The 18,191-nt window shown below is 41.4% G+C and overlaps 1 protein-coding gene across 7 annotated transcripts in view; it reads right to left on the bottom strand.

Moving 5' to 3' along the window:
* LOC109366721 (uncharacterized) overlaps window positions 1–17,028 on the bottom strand; it is a 48,922-nt gene extending 31,894 nt beyond the window's left edge. For 4 of the 7 annotated variants that reach the window (XM_085220832.1, XM_085220834.1, XM_085220831.1 and 1 more), the window contains exons 1-3: window positions 8,432–17,028; window positions 7,988–8,062; window positions 7,723–7,823 (exon numbers count right to left, since the gene is read on the bottom strand). In XM_085220832.1, coding sequence (XP_085076958.1) covers window positions 7,723–7,823; window positions 7,988–8,062; window positions 8,432–8,483 — 228 coding nt within the window. In that variant the 5' untranslated portion in view covers window positions 8,484–17,028. Of the gene's footprint in view, window positions 1–596; window positions 4,798–4,818; window positions 7,455–7,722; window positions 7,824–7,987 lie in introns of those variants that run through there. The other 3 variants (XR_014882440.1, XR_014882441.1, XR_014882439.1) reach the window with 3 other exon arrangements.
* Between the last annotated feature and the right edge of the window lie 1,163 nt (window positions 17,029–18,191).

Below are 18,191 nucleotides of genomic sequence, written 5' to 3'. Positions count from 1 at the left end.
CTGGATATCATGATCATTCACGGCATTAAGAGCTGCAGAATCAAAGCATACTACAACCTTTCACAGAGAACTAAGGTTCTGTCTCAAGGCCTGGAAAAACAGCTGACCTTCCAGAAGAGTCAGATGAATCCAAAGCTGACTCCCTTTAAACTGACTATTGATTCTAGCTCTGGATCAGTTTTGCTCTCACTCAGGCCCAGATTCCTTGTATAACTCCTCCTGTGTCAGAGCTTCATGACCCAGCTATCACAGAGCTTTGAACTTACATATCCAAGACTCTCATTTCTCTTTTTGTAATCTACTTATATTTTCTCAGAACTCCTCCTTCACGTTGTAATTCTAGTTTGACACCTCCTGGCACCATCTCACACACGCATTTAAAAAAAAAAAAAAAAAAAAAGTCCAACCCAAAACACATGGTACTCAGGCTTAGCAAAGGAATTTCTCAACCAGTTGCTTTATTAAGTGCTGCAGAGTCACAGACTTCTGTAAAGTAACTGGGACTTCCTCACTCCACGGACTTGGCATTGCCTCCAAGTCAGCCTCAGTTTTGTCAGTGTTTCAAGTTGGTCAGAATTTTTCCTGCTTCCCCTCTCACCAAGCACTCTTGTTTACAGAGAATCATGTTCAACCTCCACACTTTCCTTCAGCCACACAAGCTCTCCCCCTCCTCTTGTTACAAGCTCTCACTGGGAAGCAGCAGACCTACTGGTCATGCAGGTTCCCTTGTATAAAAGTAGAGGGAAAAAAATAATTAAAACAAAGCAAAACAACAAACAAAGCCCTCCAATCGAAGGCCCTAGTCCAGCAGTTTTGAGATTGATCCCAAACCTGTCCTATAGTGGTTATTCTCCAAGGTGCCTAAACACTTCCTCTGGGAAGACAGCTTATAATCAAAAATGGATGTCCTAATGCAGTCTCTATTTAGGAGAGTGCAAAATACTCAAGCACAATGATGGTAGAAATCTACTAGATATGGTGATGAAGAAAATGTAAATTTATAGATATTTTTTATAGAACTATCTTCATAATTTTTACGATACTTTTACCCTGGTGCACTTGACGGATTAACACTCTCCAAGGGCAAAAAGGAAATTCCAATACAATAGTTTATTTCTCCAATAATCACAAATGGAAAAGTGCTAATTAATGAATTACTCTCTCACGGGTCCTGTTTTCATGGTTTATAAATCAGATTCTATTAAAAAAACTGACCAGTAATAGCTGCAGCAAAATAGGAAAAAAGCTTTCCAATATAAGATACATTCTTGCAATGCCTGATGCATGCTTCATTTTTTCATTAAAAAATAAATCACTCAGTGCCTCTAATAATTTCAGTACAGACCATCGAGAACTGAATTAAAGTTGAACAGAAACATAAGCTTTCAGGATCTAGAGGACAAACTGAGGTTATCACTTCAGATGCTTTAAAAGATGAATGTACAATTTGACCTGAACCAAACTTCAAAGTCAGTGAGGGCCAAATAAAGATAAAAAGAAAAATGAAAAAGATTTCAGCAATTACTTAGCATGGAAATTTCAGTTATAAGAAACACGTACTTAAAGTAGCTTCTACGCCCCTTACAAACAACTTGATGCTTAAAAAAAAAACAAAAAAACCCAGCTAAATATATGATTATGTAATTTGTTGTTTTCATGTTATAGTATAAATAGCAGTGTTGTCAAATTCTTATAATGCAGATATACCCTAAATATATTATAGCAAGGGGAAAAATTTCTTATTCCACCCTACCACTAACCTGGAGACCTACTGAGCCAATATATGTGGGGGGAAGGGAGGGTGGCAGATAATTTCTTTCCAAAAAAAAAAAAAACTACTTTTCAAAGAATCCATAGCAATTTTATTGGCTCACATCCATCTCTGCAGATTTTTACTATTTCAAAATAGTGTAACGTTTCCTAGAAGAATTGCTCAAGTTCCTCATAGTATGTTAGAGAATTCTGAGGTATCTCAAGATCATCGCTCATTGCAACAACTACAAGAGCTTGGAAACTACTGCTAAAGATATAAGTAGTACACTGGAATCCTTGCCAAAACTCATATCAACTTACCTACTGCCACTCCTTTCTCCAGCTGCAGTGAAGCACAGTGTGGAAAATAGACATTCGGGTGAGTAGCACATCTTCACATCTGCATTGTGTTTTTAGATGCTCCTTCTACGATCAGTTTTAAATGAATTTTAGAGTAGATGCTGGTAGCAGCAAGATCAAAACATCTAAATGGTTTTGGCCCAACAAACGTTCTACCAGCAAGAGCTGCACCAGTCTCCTTGCCACATTCAAGAGGAAATTAACTAGCAAATTTTTTTTGGCATATTACTTACAACAAAGAGGTATTTCAGATTACTTACAACAAAGAGGTATTTCCAACTGATCATTATTTTATGTGAAATGAGCTCATGATCTCAGGATGGTTCTGGCTGGATAAGGTGGCATTACATCATTCACAATCACTGTTGACACTGAGGCTTTTGGCACAATTAGGCAGACAACACCTGCCTTACTAGAATTCAGATATGTAATTCATTACCAGTTCAGCTCTCCTGATACAGTAATCAGTGCAAGTGCAGCTCAGATAAGCACAGGTTTGTTTTTTGTATTATTGCAGATGTTCTAGCCAGTACAAATCTGACTCACGGAAACACTAGATAGCACAATCAGAAAAAAAAAGTTCCACTCTTGTTTTCACAGTGGCTCCTACTTTCACTATCAACTGCAAATGCATTTCATTAAGCCCTATTTTAGCCACTTCAGGGAAGGTACACTAGCAGAGAGATCAGGGTTTCAACTGATAGTTGGCAGCAAATCTAGAATCACAGCACATCCACATTAGCTGACTGTCCATGGTAAACCTTTACCAATACTCATTTCCTAGGGCCCACTTTATGCAGCAACCAGATATACCTTGGCCTTTTAATTTTTTTTTTTCCCTTTGTAGTCCACCTGAAAACCACTCAGCTTAAAGGAGGGATCCCTAATCACTCTCTACTCCTCTCTTTGCCCACTCTTCCTGTGCTCCTCAGAGTCTGGGGAGTGCTTGATAGTTTCTTTTTTAGCCCTTTTTAGCTGTATTTCAAGCATTTCACAAACTATCAAGTTTGCAAGCTCACACTGCAAATACCGGCCAAAGCCTAGAATCAGGTTAACATCTGAGCTCTGTACACCAGTGGTTGTGTTGTGTCTTTGAGGCTGGACATAATCTTCTTCAAGCTCTATCTGCTGTGACAGAGCACCGCTACTGCTAAAACAGTATCACTCATCCTATAAGCTCTGATAGCCACGTGAGTATGAGTTAGCAAATTGAGACCTGTTCTATTCTTAAAGCATATGGAAATCATGATATCACTGAAGGACATCTACAATAACCCTCCTGGGTTTTTAAAGCAACACAAGAAAGTGAATTTCTTAACTATCTCCTGTGAATTTTAAAATGGCTCAAAACTATCCCCTCAGCAATCTCAACAGATGTGATTTCCTCCATTCTCAGCAGCAAAGCAAAAGGCAAACTAGGCTCCTGAATTGACAGCACCAGAGGTTCAGAAATAATCTGCGTTTTGGATATTATGGTTTAATATGGTTCTGCAAGTCTTTACATAGTTGGTTCTGTGCTTTGAATTTCCAGTTTGTAACTGTAAGCAGCACAATTTCAACTTTACAAACACAAAGAGTCTATCAAATCTTTGAAAAGAACAAATAGTTCCAGAGAGAGTAAAATGCTTTTCAGAGTTACCTGTAGCTTTGCATCTCACATTTGTATCATCCCATTTCAACTAGAATGCAAACTTTGTTCAAAGTTTTTCTTGTATACAGAATTTCCCCCTTGTTGGTTTGTCACTAAGAACATACCTGAATTCCTGTCAAAACCTTTCCTTCTGTAGGAAGATTCACCTTTACCCACTCAATCATCCTCATTAAGAACAATAAGCCTCTTCCATTCTGCAAAATGTATCTGAAGCTGGCCTACATCTTTTAAAATTATGGAGATATTCTGCAGTCTAGTAGACAAAGGTAACACAATTCTGTAAAAGTTCTTTCCCTAGGAATCTCAACTAATATCCCTGATGTGGTTCTACTACAGCATTATGGCTGCGGGATTTCATAGTTCATTCAGTGCCACCTGGTATCCCTTTACTGCCTTACTCCTTAGAGGAGAAGCATTTGTTTGTTCTTAAGAGGTAACTTGATGACAAAAAAGCATCTGACAGTACCAATCGCTGCCCCAACTCTCTAAAGCTTTTGCCCCGCTTTTTCATCAGATCTCAAGGGTACAGCTTCTGGAGAGAGGACATGGAGGCAAAGTGCACTAAGATTTTGGATACACCTCTGTTCAGCATAACCTCCACGAAGCTCGTGATTCCTACCACTTTATTAGCTTTTATTTGCAGTACATGATACTAAAGAACAGTTGACCAGACAATCCTGAAGTAACTCTGACTAATCTTGTCTGTGAGGACGAGTATTCCCTTATCCCTCTGCCCCACATTCTCTGAAATCTCCGAGTTCCAATGACATTAGATGATCTTTCAGAACAGTATTAGGCTCACTCGAGGCCCATTCAAATAACAAAAAAAGCACAGCCATGATTTACAGTGCATCAGGCAGTGACTCGCATAACTGCCTCTCCTGAGAGTTCTTTTGAAGTGTACATGAGTCAACAGACTGACAGCAATGCACAATATGCCATCATCAGGCATTCAAGGGCAGCCACACTGTTTCTTCTGCGGCATGTCTCATTCTCCTGTCACCAGTATATTTCTTTTATGTCTCCCTCTGGCTCTGTCAAAGCAAGTTACATTTTATTAATTTGCTGATCAGGTCCATTTACACTGCAGAAATTATATTAGTGACAAATGCAGGATCTTTGAACACTAGTGAGCCAGAAGTTAGAAGTTCCTGCCTAACTGATGCAGAGTTTTCCTGTAACTCTGGACCACGCCAAAGTCTCACTTCCAAACTCTGACACATTAGGCACTGAAGTGTGGGTATTTGAGTAATGCTGAATACCCCACTCAACAAAGCTTACTTGTCTATGCAGTCTGCAATGCCAAGGTGATCTTGTATTTATCTCTACCAACATCTGCTTGCCTTTTTGTCTGCCTTAAACTACTCCTGACATTGGCCTACCAATATAGAGTGGACACTAATTCCTAAATAACAATCAACAAATTGTTTGATCACTTCTGTGCACAGCTGGAAACAATCAACAGCATGACTCTTTCTTCACAGTTGTCATGCATAACAATTTAGAGGGGAGACTTCGGTTAGATATTAAGAAGAAATTTTTTAATCAGGGAGTGGTGAGGCACTGGAGCAGATTGCCCAGAAAGGTTGTGGATGCCCCATCTCTGAAGGCATTCAAGACCAGGTTGAGTGGGATTCTGGGCAGCCTGATTTAGAGGTTGGCAACCCTGCCCATGGCAGGGGGGTTGGATCTAGACAATCTTTAAGGTTCCCTCCAACCTATGCCATTCTACGATTCTTTAATAACAGTTATACAGACATGAAAATCTGAAGTTGGGTTTGAGAGTGAAAAGTAGTATGGCTATAGTGTAGTGTTTCATCAAAACTAAGTACTTCAGTTAATCAATGAAGCAGGAATACCACAATGACAAGATCATGCTGCTGCCAGTGCTCAGAATTAATTTAGCATGATGTGTGTCATTTGGACAAGATAAATTTTGGCCAGTCTACAAAGAAATTCTACACAGGCGTCTCACTTCCCAGCAAATGTGGACATAACACACGCACCGAGCAATCATTTCTGATAGGCATTTCATTCAATAAGCGTTCCAAAAATAACATGATTTCCAAATTTGCAAAATAGCACCTTCTATCAACACATATATGATTATTCTTATGGTAGTAAGACAACAGGGAACAGTGATAAAATACCATTGTCAAAGATCAGAAATATATAACTAACAGCACTGTGTGCATATTTACACATACAGATATATGCATACAGTGTTAGAAGTTCAGGTCAGGACAGGTTACTGTGTTTACATACACATTCGTATGCACACACATGAACATGTATTTGCAGTACAACTACAATATTTAGAAGACAGAAATTAAGCCTTTCTTTTCCACCTACTGGGAAACTTCTTATAACTGGAGAGGTCCCAGAGGATTGGAGGCTTGCCAGTGTGACTCCCATCTACAAGAAGGGCTGTAAGGAGGATCTGGGGAACTACAGACCTGTCAGCCTGACCTCGGTATCAGGGAAAGTTATGGAGCAAATCATCTTTGGTGAGATCACACGGCACGTGCATGACATCCAGGAGATCAGGCCCAGCCAGCATGGGTTCATGACAGGCAGGTTGTGCTTAACCAACCTCATCTCCTTCTACGACTGGGCGACCAGAGTGGTAGATGAGGGAAAGGCTGTTGACATAGTCTACCTAGACTTCAACATAGTCTTTGACACAGTCTCTCACAGGCTTCTGCTGGGGAAACTGGCTGCCCATGGTCTGGACAGGTATACCCTTCTTTGGGTAAGACTGGCTAGAGGGCCATGCCCAATGGGTAGTGGTTAATGGAATTAAGTCCAGCTCGTGACCCATTTCAAGTGGTGTCCCCCAGGGGTCGGTACTGGGGCCTATCTTGTTTAATATCTTTATTGATGACCTAGATGAGGGGATTGAGTGTATCCTCAGTAAGTTTGCAGATGACACCAAGTTGGGAGGTGGTGCTGATCTACTTGAGCGTAGGGAGGCCCTTCAGAGAGATCTAGATAAGCTGGATTGCTGGGCTGAGGTGAATGGGATGTGCCGGGTCCTGCACTTTGGCCACAACAACCCCATGCAGCGTTATAGGCTTGGGGACAAGTGGCTGGATGATTGTGAAGAGGAAAGGGATCTGGGGGTATTGATTGATGCTCAGCAGAACATGAGCTGACAGTGTGCCCAGGTGGCCAAGAGGGCCAATGGCATCCTGGCCTGCATTAGAAATAGTGTGGCCAGCAGGAGCAGGGAGGTGATCATCCCCCTCTACTCAGCACTGCTGAGGCTGCACCTCAAACACTGTGTTCAGTTTTGGGCCCTTCAGCCCCTCACTACAGGAAAGATGTTGAGGCCCTGGAGCGTGTCCAGAGAAAGGCAATGAAACTGGTGAGGGGTCTGGAGCAGAAGTCTTATGAGGAGCGGCTGAGAGAGCTGGGATTGTTTAGTCTGGAGAAGAGGAGGCTCAGGGGAGACCTCATTGTACTCTACAACTTCCTGAGGGGAGGTTGGGGTGAGGAGGGGTTTGGCCTCTTCTCCCAGGCAACGAACAGGACCCAGGGAAATGGTCGCAAGTTGTACCAAAGGAGGTTTAGGTTGGACATGAGGAAAAACTTTTTCCCTCAGAGAGTGGTCAGGCACTGGAATGGCCTGCCCAGAGAGGTGGTGGAGTCGCCGTCCCTGGCAGTGTTCAAGAGGCATCTGGATGAGGAGCTGCAAGATATGGTTTAGTAGCTTGTGGTAGCAGTGATAATGAGAAGAAGGTTGGACTAGATGATCTTACAGGTCGTTTCCAACCTTGTGATTGTATGATTCTCTGATAATTTGCTTTTGCATCATCCTATATAATTAATGTAACCAAGTCATTTATAAAAAACAATAACGATAACTCATGGTCTAATTCTCTAGCATCACTGAGACACACTGGTTTATACATATACCAGACTAAGACTGGAAAGGAAATATATTTTGAACATTTTACCTGATGATATTCCGAGCTCTCAGAATCTTCTGAACAGAACATACACACAGAAGCCCAGGACATATCCCAACAAACAGAACAGTGCAGCATTCTAAATAGCTCTGTTGAACGAACATGGAGCAGCAAAATAGATTAGATCAATATACTTTGCAAAAATAAATAAATAAATAAATAAATAAAAATATATATAAAGGTGTCATTTTTTGGAAGATGACAACACCAGATAAATTACAAAACAACAAATGATGCCTTATGTAATCCTTACCTCCATCTCTCTCAAACGTATGGTTCAGCATCTGTGCTAAAGAATCAGATAAAAAGTTCTGTTTAGAGGGGAAATCTAAGGACAAAAAAAAAGAGGGGTACATTCATTTCAGGAGTTTCAGACATCTGTAACACCACAAAGATTGAAAGTCTATACATCATATAAACTAACAACCCTCCTCACTCTCATCAAATCTTCCAGAGTCAGCGAGGATATTTCTTGCCACTTGAGCCACAAATTTTGATACAGTTTAGTGTTGTACATGACTTACCATGTAGTGTCTATTTAGTTATCAGCTAAATTGACTAAAGGACTCTTTATTCTAAAACAGGAAGTAAGATTCATCACCAGCAGCCAATGCTCTGCAGCCCTCCAGCTTAGCACTACTCAGGACAACACGGTTCCTGCTAACCACCTGAAAATCATGCATGACTGGGCACTTACGTATTTTAGCGTGAGTGGAACACCTATGAATAGAAACAGACAGGTTAACCATTTCACAGTACAGAGCCTAGTTCTTTATGTCCAATTGGATTAACTGCAAGTATCTAGTATTAATACCAGCAGCAGTTTCTTTCCACGGAAACGAGAACAACTGCTAACACATGTATTTCATAGAATCATAGAATCATTAAGGTTATAAAAGACCTCTAAGATTATCTAGTCTAGCCATCCATCTACCACCAACATTATCCACTAAACCATGTTCCATAGTACCACATTCACACATTTCTTGAACACCTCCAGGGATGGTGGCTCTACCACCTCCTTGGGCAGCCTGTGCCAGTGCCCAACCATTCTTTCAGAGAAGTTTTTCCTAATATCCAACTCGAACCTCCCTTGGCACAACTTGAGGTCATTCCCTCCTGTCCTATCCTAGTTACGCGGGAGAAGAAGCCGAAATTCACCCCACCACAGCTTACTTTCAGGTTATTATAGGAGGCAATTAAGTTTCCCCTTAGTCTCCTCCAGTCTAAACAATCTCAGTTCCCTCAGCTGTCCTTCATAAGACTTGTGCTCCAGTCCCACCACCAGCTTTGTTGTCCTTCCCTGGACATGCTCCTGGGCCTCAATGTCTTTCTTGAAGCGAGAGATCCAAAACTGAACACAGCGTTCAAGATACAGCCTCACCATGGCTGAGTACAGGGGATGATCACCTCCCTGTTCCTGTTGGCTACACTATTTCTGAGACATGCCAGGATGCCATTGGCCTTCTAGCCACCTGGGCATGCTGCTGGCTCACATTCAGCTGAGTATCAAGTAACATACCCAGATTGTTTTCCTCTGCAATTTATTCAATACTAATTAGCTTTCAGTTATTAAGTCAGAATAAGTATGATTTTTTTTTTTTTTTTTTGCAACTTTTAATATTTTAACATTTAGGGCCAAGAAGTTCTGTCTTCAAAGGGGAGGTTACTCGATCAATTAAAATATTTCAGCTTAAGAAGATTTTTGCACAGAAACACAAGGACCAGCAATATGCAGCTTGCTTTGATTTTGTGTCTTCAGATTCACTTGCACAAAAATTGAGAGAGATAGATGTCTTAAGTGCACACAAGTAAAAGATAAATAGCTCCTTGAAAAGTTGTAAACAGCTCAGCATATGTCACTCAAACATGTTGTAGTCTTCCAATACACTTTTCAGGACAAACCAGTTAATCAGACAGCTCCACACCTGTGTTTCCCTCTGAACAGCTGATGTCAGATCCTCTGCCATTTGAACATCCCACACAAAACTGTTAGCATCCAGGTGATTCAATTCCAACTCGAGAGTCTAATGAACTTAGACTTGTCAGGTTTTGTCACACGTCATTAAGTGATAGAGGGGTGGGATAGTATAATAAAGCCTAATACTTACTACTTTTAAGATGTTTTCCTCTTACCATGCTTCTTAACTGCAAGAAATGGATAGATGACGTAGATTTCAGGGTCTTGACCTATCAGGTCAACATATGATTAACAGCTATGTAAAGATTTGCATTTGCTCAGAAAGGATACAGTTTGTTCACCCAGCTTCACTTCTCTCTTAATGGTTCCCTTCTTATCAAAGCATGAAATACATACACCAGTAATCTGGTTTTCAGTCCAAGGTTGCTTCCAGTCAGGCTGAAAATGAACTCACACTGAGGATCCCAACTCAACTGCTTACATGTTCAGTGTCTCCTAATCCATCACCATCATCTCCTTAAGTTCCAGGGCACAGGTTCCCCACTTCTTTAGAAGATCAGCCTGGTTCTGCCTACTGTAGGACAAAGAACAGTTATCTATAGGTCTTAACACCTAACTAATTATGCAGGCCACAGAGCACCAATGAAATACTGAGAATGTCCTCTGATGTGATTTCTTGCATTTGAGATGACTGCGTCCCCAAAGATCCTAATAATGAATATTATAATTAAAAACAACAACAGCAAATCCTACTTACATGAAGAAAGCTTGAGTACTTGCTCTCTAAAAACATCAGAGGGAACAAACCTTACACAAGCAAATGCTTAGAATATACTTGGTGCAATTTCATGGCGCAATTCACTTAATGTAAATTTTCTCACACTTTATAGCATTGTCACAAGTCCCACATGGTCTATGAATGGATATCCGTAGAGTCATTGCATCTTGGGATCCATGTGACCACAACTGCATTTTTGACACTTGCTGACAGGTTGCCCTAGAGAAAAGAAGCTATCTGTCGCAAGTTGCTTAAGGACCACTGACTATACAGAATATTGCTAAATACCATGTTCTAGGAATCCAGATCCATGGATGATTCTGGCTTACAGTCTAGCCTTCACCAAATTATCATGATTAAAAAAGACTAAATTTTACTTAGGACAGCGAGGCACTGGACAGAACAGTCTACCCACAGAAGTTGTGGATACCCCATCCCTGGAGGAATTCAAGACCAGGCTTGATGGGTTCCTGGGTAGTCTGATCTAGTGGCTGGCAACTCTGCCCATGGCAGGGTGGCTGGAACTAGATGATCTTTCAGGTCCCTCGCAACCCAAGCCATTCTATGATAGTTCAGCATTCACGAGAAATAACCTGTAAAATGCCTTCATATATATAATTTTTCCTCATAGCATCTAGATTATTATTAACCAAATGGGCTTATTTCAGTGAGTGTAGCCCTTTTCATCTATCAGGCTGGCCCTAGTACATCCAAAGCTTGTCCTAAAAAGTGCTGGGCACTAGATTTGATGAACACATGTAGGAAGGGCACACTACATAGACCCTGCAAACACCATTCACAGTCAGAAACATCAGTCATACTGGCTGTAGATAACCTACATTCCTGTTTCTCTCCCCAGTTCAGTCCTCCTTTATCTGCAACCCTTCAGCACTTGTGTTTTAAAGTCAAGTACAAACACCTGGCTTATTTTCTCCAGTATAAAAGCACTGAGGCTGAGAGAGTAGAAGCCCAATTTCTGCAATCTTCTCTGAAGAAAGAAAAAAGAAAAAAAAAATTAGCAAAGCCTTGGTCATGGTCAAATTCATTTCCTTGGATTGCAGCTCTTTCATTGTTTCCTTGCCTTGGCCACATGCAGGTTTAGACATTCTAAATCATAACTCCAGACAGGAACTTCCCAAATCATCACGATGTGCATTTGCCTTCAGAAGACTTAGAGCCTCAGGCTATGTCTAGGATTTTACAGAAAGGTAGCCAACACCCATTACCTATCACTTTAAAAGCCCAACACGCCCTTTTCAGCAGTGAAAAGTAACTCTTTTCTCTGGACTTAAAATATCCTTTTCACGACTCCACCCAGCTGAAAGTAGCAGGTCATCAGTATAACCTGCAAGATAGAAGCTGTAGTACCTAATTCTATAAATTTTTTCCACGTTCTCTGAGCCTCTCAAGCAGGAAATGAATCTTTTTATCAAGTACTTTGTATATAAATCCTCAGTGAACAAAATAGCTTGCTTTTATCTTCAACTGATGAAGCTGTGCCGCCACACTGTAAATCTGACTGGTTGCTGAAGAGAATTTTTCTCTGTAACATCAATAACATTGAAAGAATATTCTGATTGCACTAAATGCATGAAAATTCTAGCTAACAATAATAATAGTATAATCATGGAATAATAATGAATATTAATAAAATTATCACAGCAGAAAAGTGCAACGCTAGTAGAGGTTCAAAGCTGACAACTTTGAAAATAAAGCTTCCAGCATTCAGAGCAAGCATAAGGTAGAGACAGCAATAAAAGCTTTTCTAAGTGCAATATATAGTGTTTAATTGTGGCTTGTCATAAAGTCTTACTATTTTTTAATTAGGCTACACCCTTTCAGTCCTTGTTCAGCACAAGGTAACACATCTGAGTAGGTTTTTCTATACTATTATATCCAATACAGAATATCCATGTTACATTCTACTAAAAAGACATGGAAAATCTGAGGTCTTAGAAGGTATTCTTCTTTTCTAAATAAGCCTTCCACTCTAACGATGGAATGGCAACTGTGCATTTCTAGCAAATAACTTTCTTTTTCTAAAGCATAAAGCTGATTTTCAAGATGTTCATCTTCTGAAACTTTTATTCTCTAGCACTCACTTCGCTTCTATTAGATTCCGGTGCCATCACTTTGCTAATTCACAGATCATATCAAGTACTTCGAGTTAGACTTTTATTATGAAGAAAATAGATCACATTGCTTATTGTTATACCAAATAATATTTAGTATAATAATTCATTCATTATGACTGCAGTCTTGTGCTTATGCAAAGCAAATTTTACTTTGTTGTGTATCAATAATGTTTCTGAAATAGAACAATTAAAATAAAAACCACCAAAAAAAGGCAAATTTTTAGTGCAGAAACTAACCAAGCACTTGGCTGATCCATTAAGTTATTTTGTTAAGACTAGACAATAGTAAACAGAATGGAAGAGTGCAGAGACAGACTTACTCAGAGTTGTTTCCAATTAAATAAAGCATTCTAACTCTCCCAAAATATCAGCTACCAAGTGCAGGCATCTCTTAGGCTTTGTTTTCATTGGCTTTATTGGCCACTGTAACCATACAGTTAGATACAGTTTGTTGGTTCAAAAATTTAAGTGGAGATAGACATTCAAGTATTTATTTCAAAAAGGTCAGCTAAGCAAAGTCACTCTTGCTTGGGGTACTTTTGCAGTAAGCCTTCTGCCTGGTCCTTACTATGCACTAAGCAGTTTGTGGTAAAAGCATGTTAGCTATCCCCCCAAAAAAGAAAAAGAAAAAAAAAGTATTCCCAAACAACATTTTTTTGGTCAGCCATACCCAATTTACTTGCTTAACATCTTACAGATAAGCAAAAACTGATTACATAAATTGCAAAATTGCTCCCACAGTTTCAAATTTCAGGAAAAGATCTGTTTCCTTGCATGCCTCAAGTTCTTAAACTAGGCTGAAACTGTCAATCATGTCATTTGTCATGTTGATTATGATATGCTCACTTGCATGCTTCAAAGGAGAACACAGCTTGAGCTCCATCCTACCTTAGACAAGAAGGTAAAGCAGGTTCTGAGATGTGTCTGTGGTGGACAACAATGATAATTGCTTCACAAACAGTGGAAATACACACCTGAGGTCTTATTCCAAGCAAGACTGCACCTATATTTGAGTTCTAAATTTTAATCTTAAACAGTGGTCTGACCTCAAACTATACACTTATATACTAATGCAAGCTTCACAAACCACTCTCCAGAGGATCTATGCAGCTTTTAGACTCAGAGTCGAAGTGATTATGCCACTGATGAAGTTTCAGCATTGTCTCGTAACTAACGTTACTGCATGTACTTAAGCTGCCTCTATAGTAATCTTGGTAATGTTCTACTTCCATATGCTTCTATACTGAGGCACAGATGCTGGGGAGGACTATGCAGAGATGAGGGAGCAAGGGCTGCCACGGGAAGAGTTAAGGAGGCCTCAGAGAAAGTACTGCACAAAAATCTGCTACAGAAGGCACTATTCCTCTTTGCCTCTGTATATCTGAAACTTGCCAGCAAGCAAGTTACTAGAGTTAGCACTCTAGTGGCTAATCCTCATCAAGAACTACTGCCTGTTACCTTGAATCCATACTAAAGTCCATACTGAGAACCAAAATGTTACAAACTTGATGTCATACAAAACAGGAATCAGTGCAATTCTACAAATGGGATTTTTCTTGATTTTTTTAATTTTTTTTTTCCTTGTTTCATCTTTTACAAGCACAACAGTTCACAAGAAGCAAAAAGCACATTCAGGTAGCAAAGTCTACTATCTGTAAGTTCTGAAGCATTAAAGATTGTCTTCACAACTTTGACTTACCCATTTTTGCCTTTACAGAGATAGCAAACTGCACTCCAGTTATAGGAGCTTGGCTAGCTGGTATAATTGAGATTTCCAAAAGATTTTCATGAGTGGCAGCAAGCTACTGCACAAAGAAAAGGATGAGGGAAAAGGCAAATAATAGCCATGAATAAAGTGTGGTTGGAGCAAGAGAAACAGTGCAAGACCAAATGGCTTATTTCTTATTATGACAGAAAGGTGAGTTCATGTCCTTACTCAATCCAGTTTTATTTTAATATATTAACTCTGACCAGTGAGATGGAGAAGTCAGGGCAGGTAAAGAAGAGTGAAGTGCCAAAGTCTGCAACTAACAAAAACGTATTTGAGAAAAGGGAGATTTGTGGTGATTTCAGTTGCATGAATGAACAATGCAGTGACAACATCAAGACAAAAATAAAGCCATGTACAAGAGAAACCTCAAACAAGCTACGTACTCTCCCAGGTTGTTAAGATCTTCTGCTTAGCTGTAGCAGTAGCCAAAAGTAAAGCATTATTTTCTGGATTGCATATGAAATAGGTCAAGAAGCAATTTCAAAGACATATATTGTAACCAGAGGCATAGCCATGCTGCATACAGTATACTAAGCATAAGTTACTTTTACTGAAAAAATGGGATACTGTAAGACTAAATAGACTTGGGAAAGAACCAAGACAACAATCAAAGTTTGGGAGTAATTCTCATAGGAAAAGAGATTGAGAAGATTGAAAATTTTTTATCTCAGAAAGCAGAGATGATGAAAGCATATATGAATGATACAGAGAAGGTAAAAAACAGGAACTTCTGTTTTCTTTGTTTCAAAGCACAAGAGGATATTCAATGAAGTAAATAGATAAGAAAAAAAAAATCAAAAGTCTCTTTTATGTAATTCACATTTCAACATGGTACTCTGCCACTGACCTTCATTTCAGAGTTTAAATACTACACTATACATATACTGAACATTTATACTACTACACAAACCATCCACCTACATGCTACAAGTTATATTAAACGATTGCTTCAGGGTTTCTATCTATTACAGATTGGGATGGAACATTTGTGGGAAAATATTACCTCACTTCTGCTTTTCTGCAGCCTCTCCTTTTCCTCCAGAACATCTGAGATTAGTCAATGTCATGGATAAGAAAAGGAGAAGGTTGGGTGTGCCCGATAGCAACTCCCGTTTTTTTGTACACAGGACAGATATATTCACTGAAACAACAGTTATTTGTTGCATCATTTTATTTGCCTCGTCAATAAAATACTTGCTTAACTTATTGAATACTATATTCAAATATTAGAATTAGTAAAGTATAAATTTTTCTAACATTGCAATGGCATTTAAATGTTCCACAAAAGATCTGTGGATTAATTTTCCTAAGGTCTTATGAAGTGGGAAGATGTAGCACCCTCCATTTTATGAATGGGAAATGGGAACAGTGATAAAAAATACCCATAAGCTATGATGCCTAGGTCTTGGCTGCCTATAGGAGTTTGTTATCAAAACACAGTCTTGGAGACTTGAGGGTAGTTAGGCACACACGGGACCTCACAGCAAAACACTTGCAAGTCAGAAGCATGTAAGATATCACAGATGACAGCATGACACGGCAGAAACAAGCATGCATCACCACAGAACACAGATAAACCTCTGATACAGAGGGTTATTGCACAGTACAAAATCTAGCCCCTCCAATTTTACTTCTCTCCTTCTTTGAATACAGTTCTACAGATACCTACAGCATGTCTACGCAGACAGATCTAGACAGAGCTGAACTTGCTCACACTAAACCAGGCTGTTCAAACCTGTTGGTACAGACCTATCTTGACGCATATGCATAAGCACTGCTTACCCAAGGAGCTGCACAGAAGCCAAAGTTGTTCAGGGAGAAGCACGAGATATGATTATTAGTGCTGATACAGCTCCAGCAGATTAAGTAATGCTAAAAATCACAGCTTTGCCAACCCGTGAAGGGAAAAGAAAAACTGTAGAAAGCTATGTGTTTTCTTACATATCAACAGCTGCTGTCTGCAAACACCAAAACCCATCATCAACTTGTGGGCCACCAGTTGACTGAACTCACTAAAAAAAAAAAAAAAAAAAAAAAAAAAAAAAGGTTGCTCCCTATCTTTAGATTCCAGCTCAGAACAGGCAATGAGCTCACCTGCTACCTCTTTAGATACAATCTTCTTTCAGGTGTGTCAGAGAAGGCTACAGCAGTTTGCTTCCAACCACCATATTTATTAGCAAGCTCTACCCACTCTATCACTTCCAACACCTATCAGAGCCTTCATGTGCTAGAATAAACTAGATTCTCTAGACAAGCACCAGGCACTGCTCCAACCTTGTCCTGGGGCCTGCAATCAAAACTGCACAGTGCACTGGACACTTTCTGTCTCTCCCTGTAGTCCCAGCTATGGACACACTCTCAACGCTTACATCTATAGAGCAACTTGGAAAAAAGAAAAAAGAAAGGAAAAAAAGAAGCTTCTGTGGGTACGTCGTACCTGGGGAGCTAGGAATGAGTGCTCACTGCTCTGCTGTGCTCTGCTACTAGCAGCCTGACCCTCCTGGTCTTTACAGCCTATCTGCTTCATAAGCTGCCATATGCTAAGTCAAAAATCAATCTTTCCTTTGAAGAAAATTCCAGCAGTTAGAACTAATGCTATTAAAAACAAGCTTCAGCTCGGTGCGAGAGTAAAGCATTATTTTTCCCCTCGTAAGGATAACAGAAGAAAAAGGGAAGAGGGAAGAGTTTGGTTCACCACTCGTCAGCAGCCCCAGGGACAGCGAGCTACGCGGGAATCTCCTCGGATCCTTGACATATCTTTTGTTCACTTCCCGTCGTTACTTTTTTGGCACGACCAAGCGTGGACGCTGAAAGCGCCGGTTTGAAGAGTCAGCTCTTACAGCTGGGGAGCCGGACTTTAAAAAAAAGAGAGAAACAAAAACAAAAGCAGTGCCGGGGGAGCGGCGGGAGCAGGCTGCGGAGCGCGGGCACGCACGGAGGGCGGTTGGGCGGCGGGTAACGGCCCGGCTCGCACCGCCGCCGCTCAGTCAGAGCCGCGCTGTGAGTCAGCGCTCCCCCCCTTCCCTCCTCCCCGCCAGGCAGAGCCGCGGGCCACACAGCCCCGCGGGCGGCAGAGAACCGGCCTTGTTGGCCGGAATTGCTCAACAGCCGCCCGCCGCGTGCGTCCCTCGCGCAGGATGTAACAGCTGTTTTATCTCCGGCAAGGTCGCTGTAATGACGCTATGTAAAAATAGTTACGAGGTGCTTGGGAGGGTTTGCTGTTGAAACGCGGCTGCTTCCCGTTCGGAGGTGAATGCTCGTCTTTGTGGACGTACAAGCCAGGAGGCGGAGGGGAGGGGAAAGGGGGGAAGGAGCGCTGTTTTGCCGTAGGACTCCGTGATTTCATCAGCCGCCAGCAGCGCTGCCCCGCAGCACGTGGCCCTGCAGCAGTACAACAAACACACGCGGTAGCGCAGCGCTGAGCAGCGCGTGGCTCTCCACGCGCAAACCGTCCCCCATCCTTTCCCCTCCCCCCCTCGGCTCTGCGGGCAGCCCCGGGCACCGGGAGCGCGAAGCGGAGCCGCTGGCGGGTCGCGTTTGTCTCATCTCGGGAGGAAAATAAACTGTTGCTGCACCACGTGCTCGCCCGAGAGGGATGAGTCAAGCCGAGAGACTTTTTCTCTCGCTACAAGCGTGTGTCACAGCGACATCCACCGAGAAGGGGGGGGGGAGACAAACAGCCCGGTGTAAAAATAACCCCGAAAAGGACGCGCCTGCCCGGGGAGGGGGGCGGCGGTGACACCAGAGGGGCCCCGCGGAGCCGGGCGGGGTGTGGGGCTCCTCGGAGGGCTCCGCACACACTCTCCTTTCTTCTCGGCGGAGGAGTGGGTGGTTCATCCGGCAGCAACAGGA

The sequence above is a fragment of the Meleagris gallopavo genome, chromosome 3, assembly GCF_905368555.1.
Source record: "Meleagris gallopavo chromosome 3, MGAL_WU_HG_1.1, whole genome shotgun sequence".
NCBI lineage: Eukaryota > Metazoa > Chordata > Aves > Galliformes > Phasianidae > Meleagris > Meleagris gallopavo.
The sequence above is the reverse complement of the archived record's forward strand: the minus strand, read 5'-3'. Positions and strand labels throughout refer to the sequence as shown.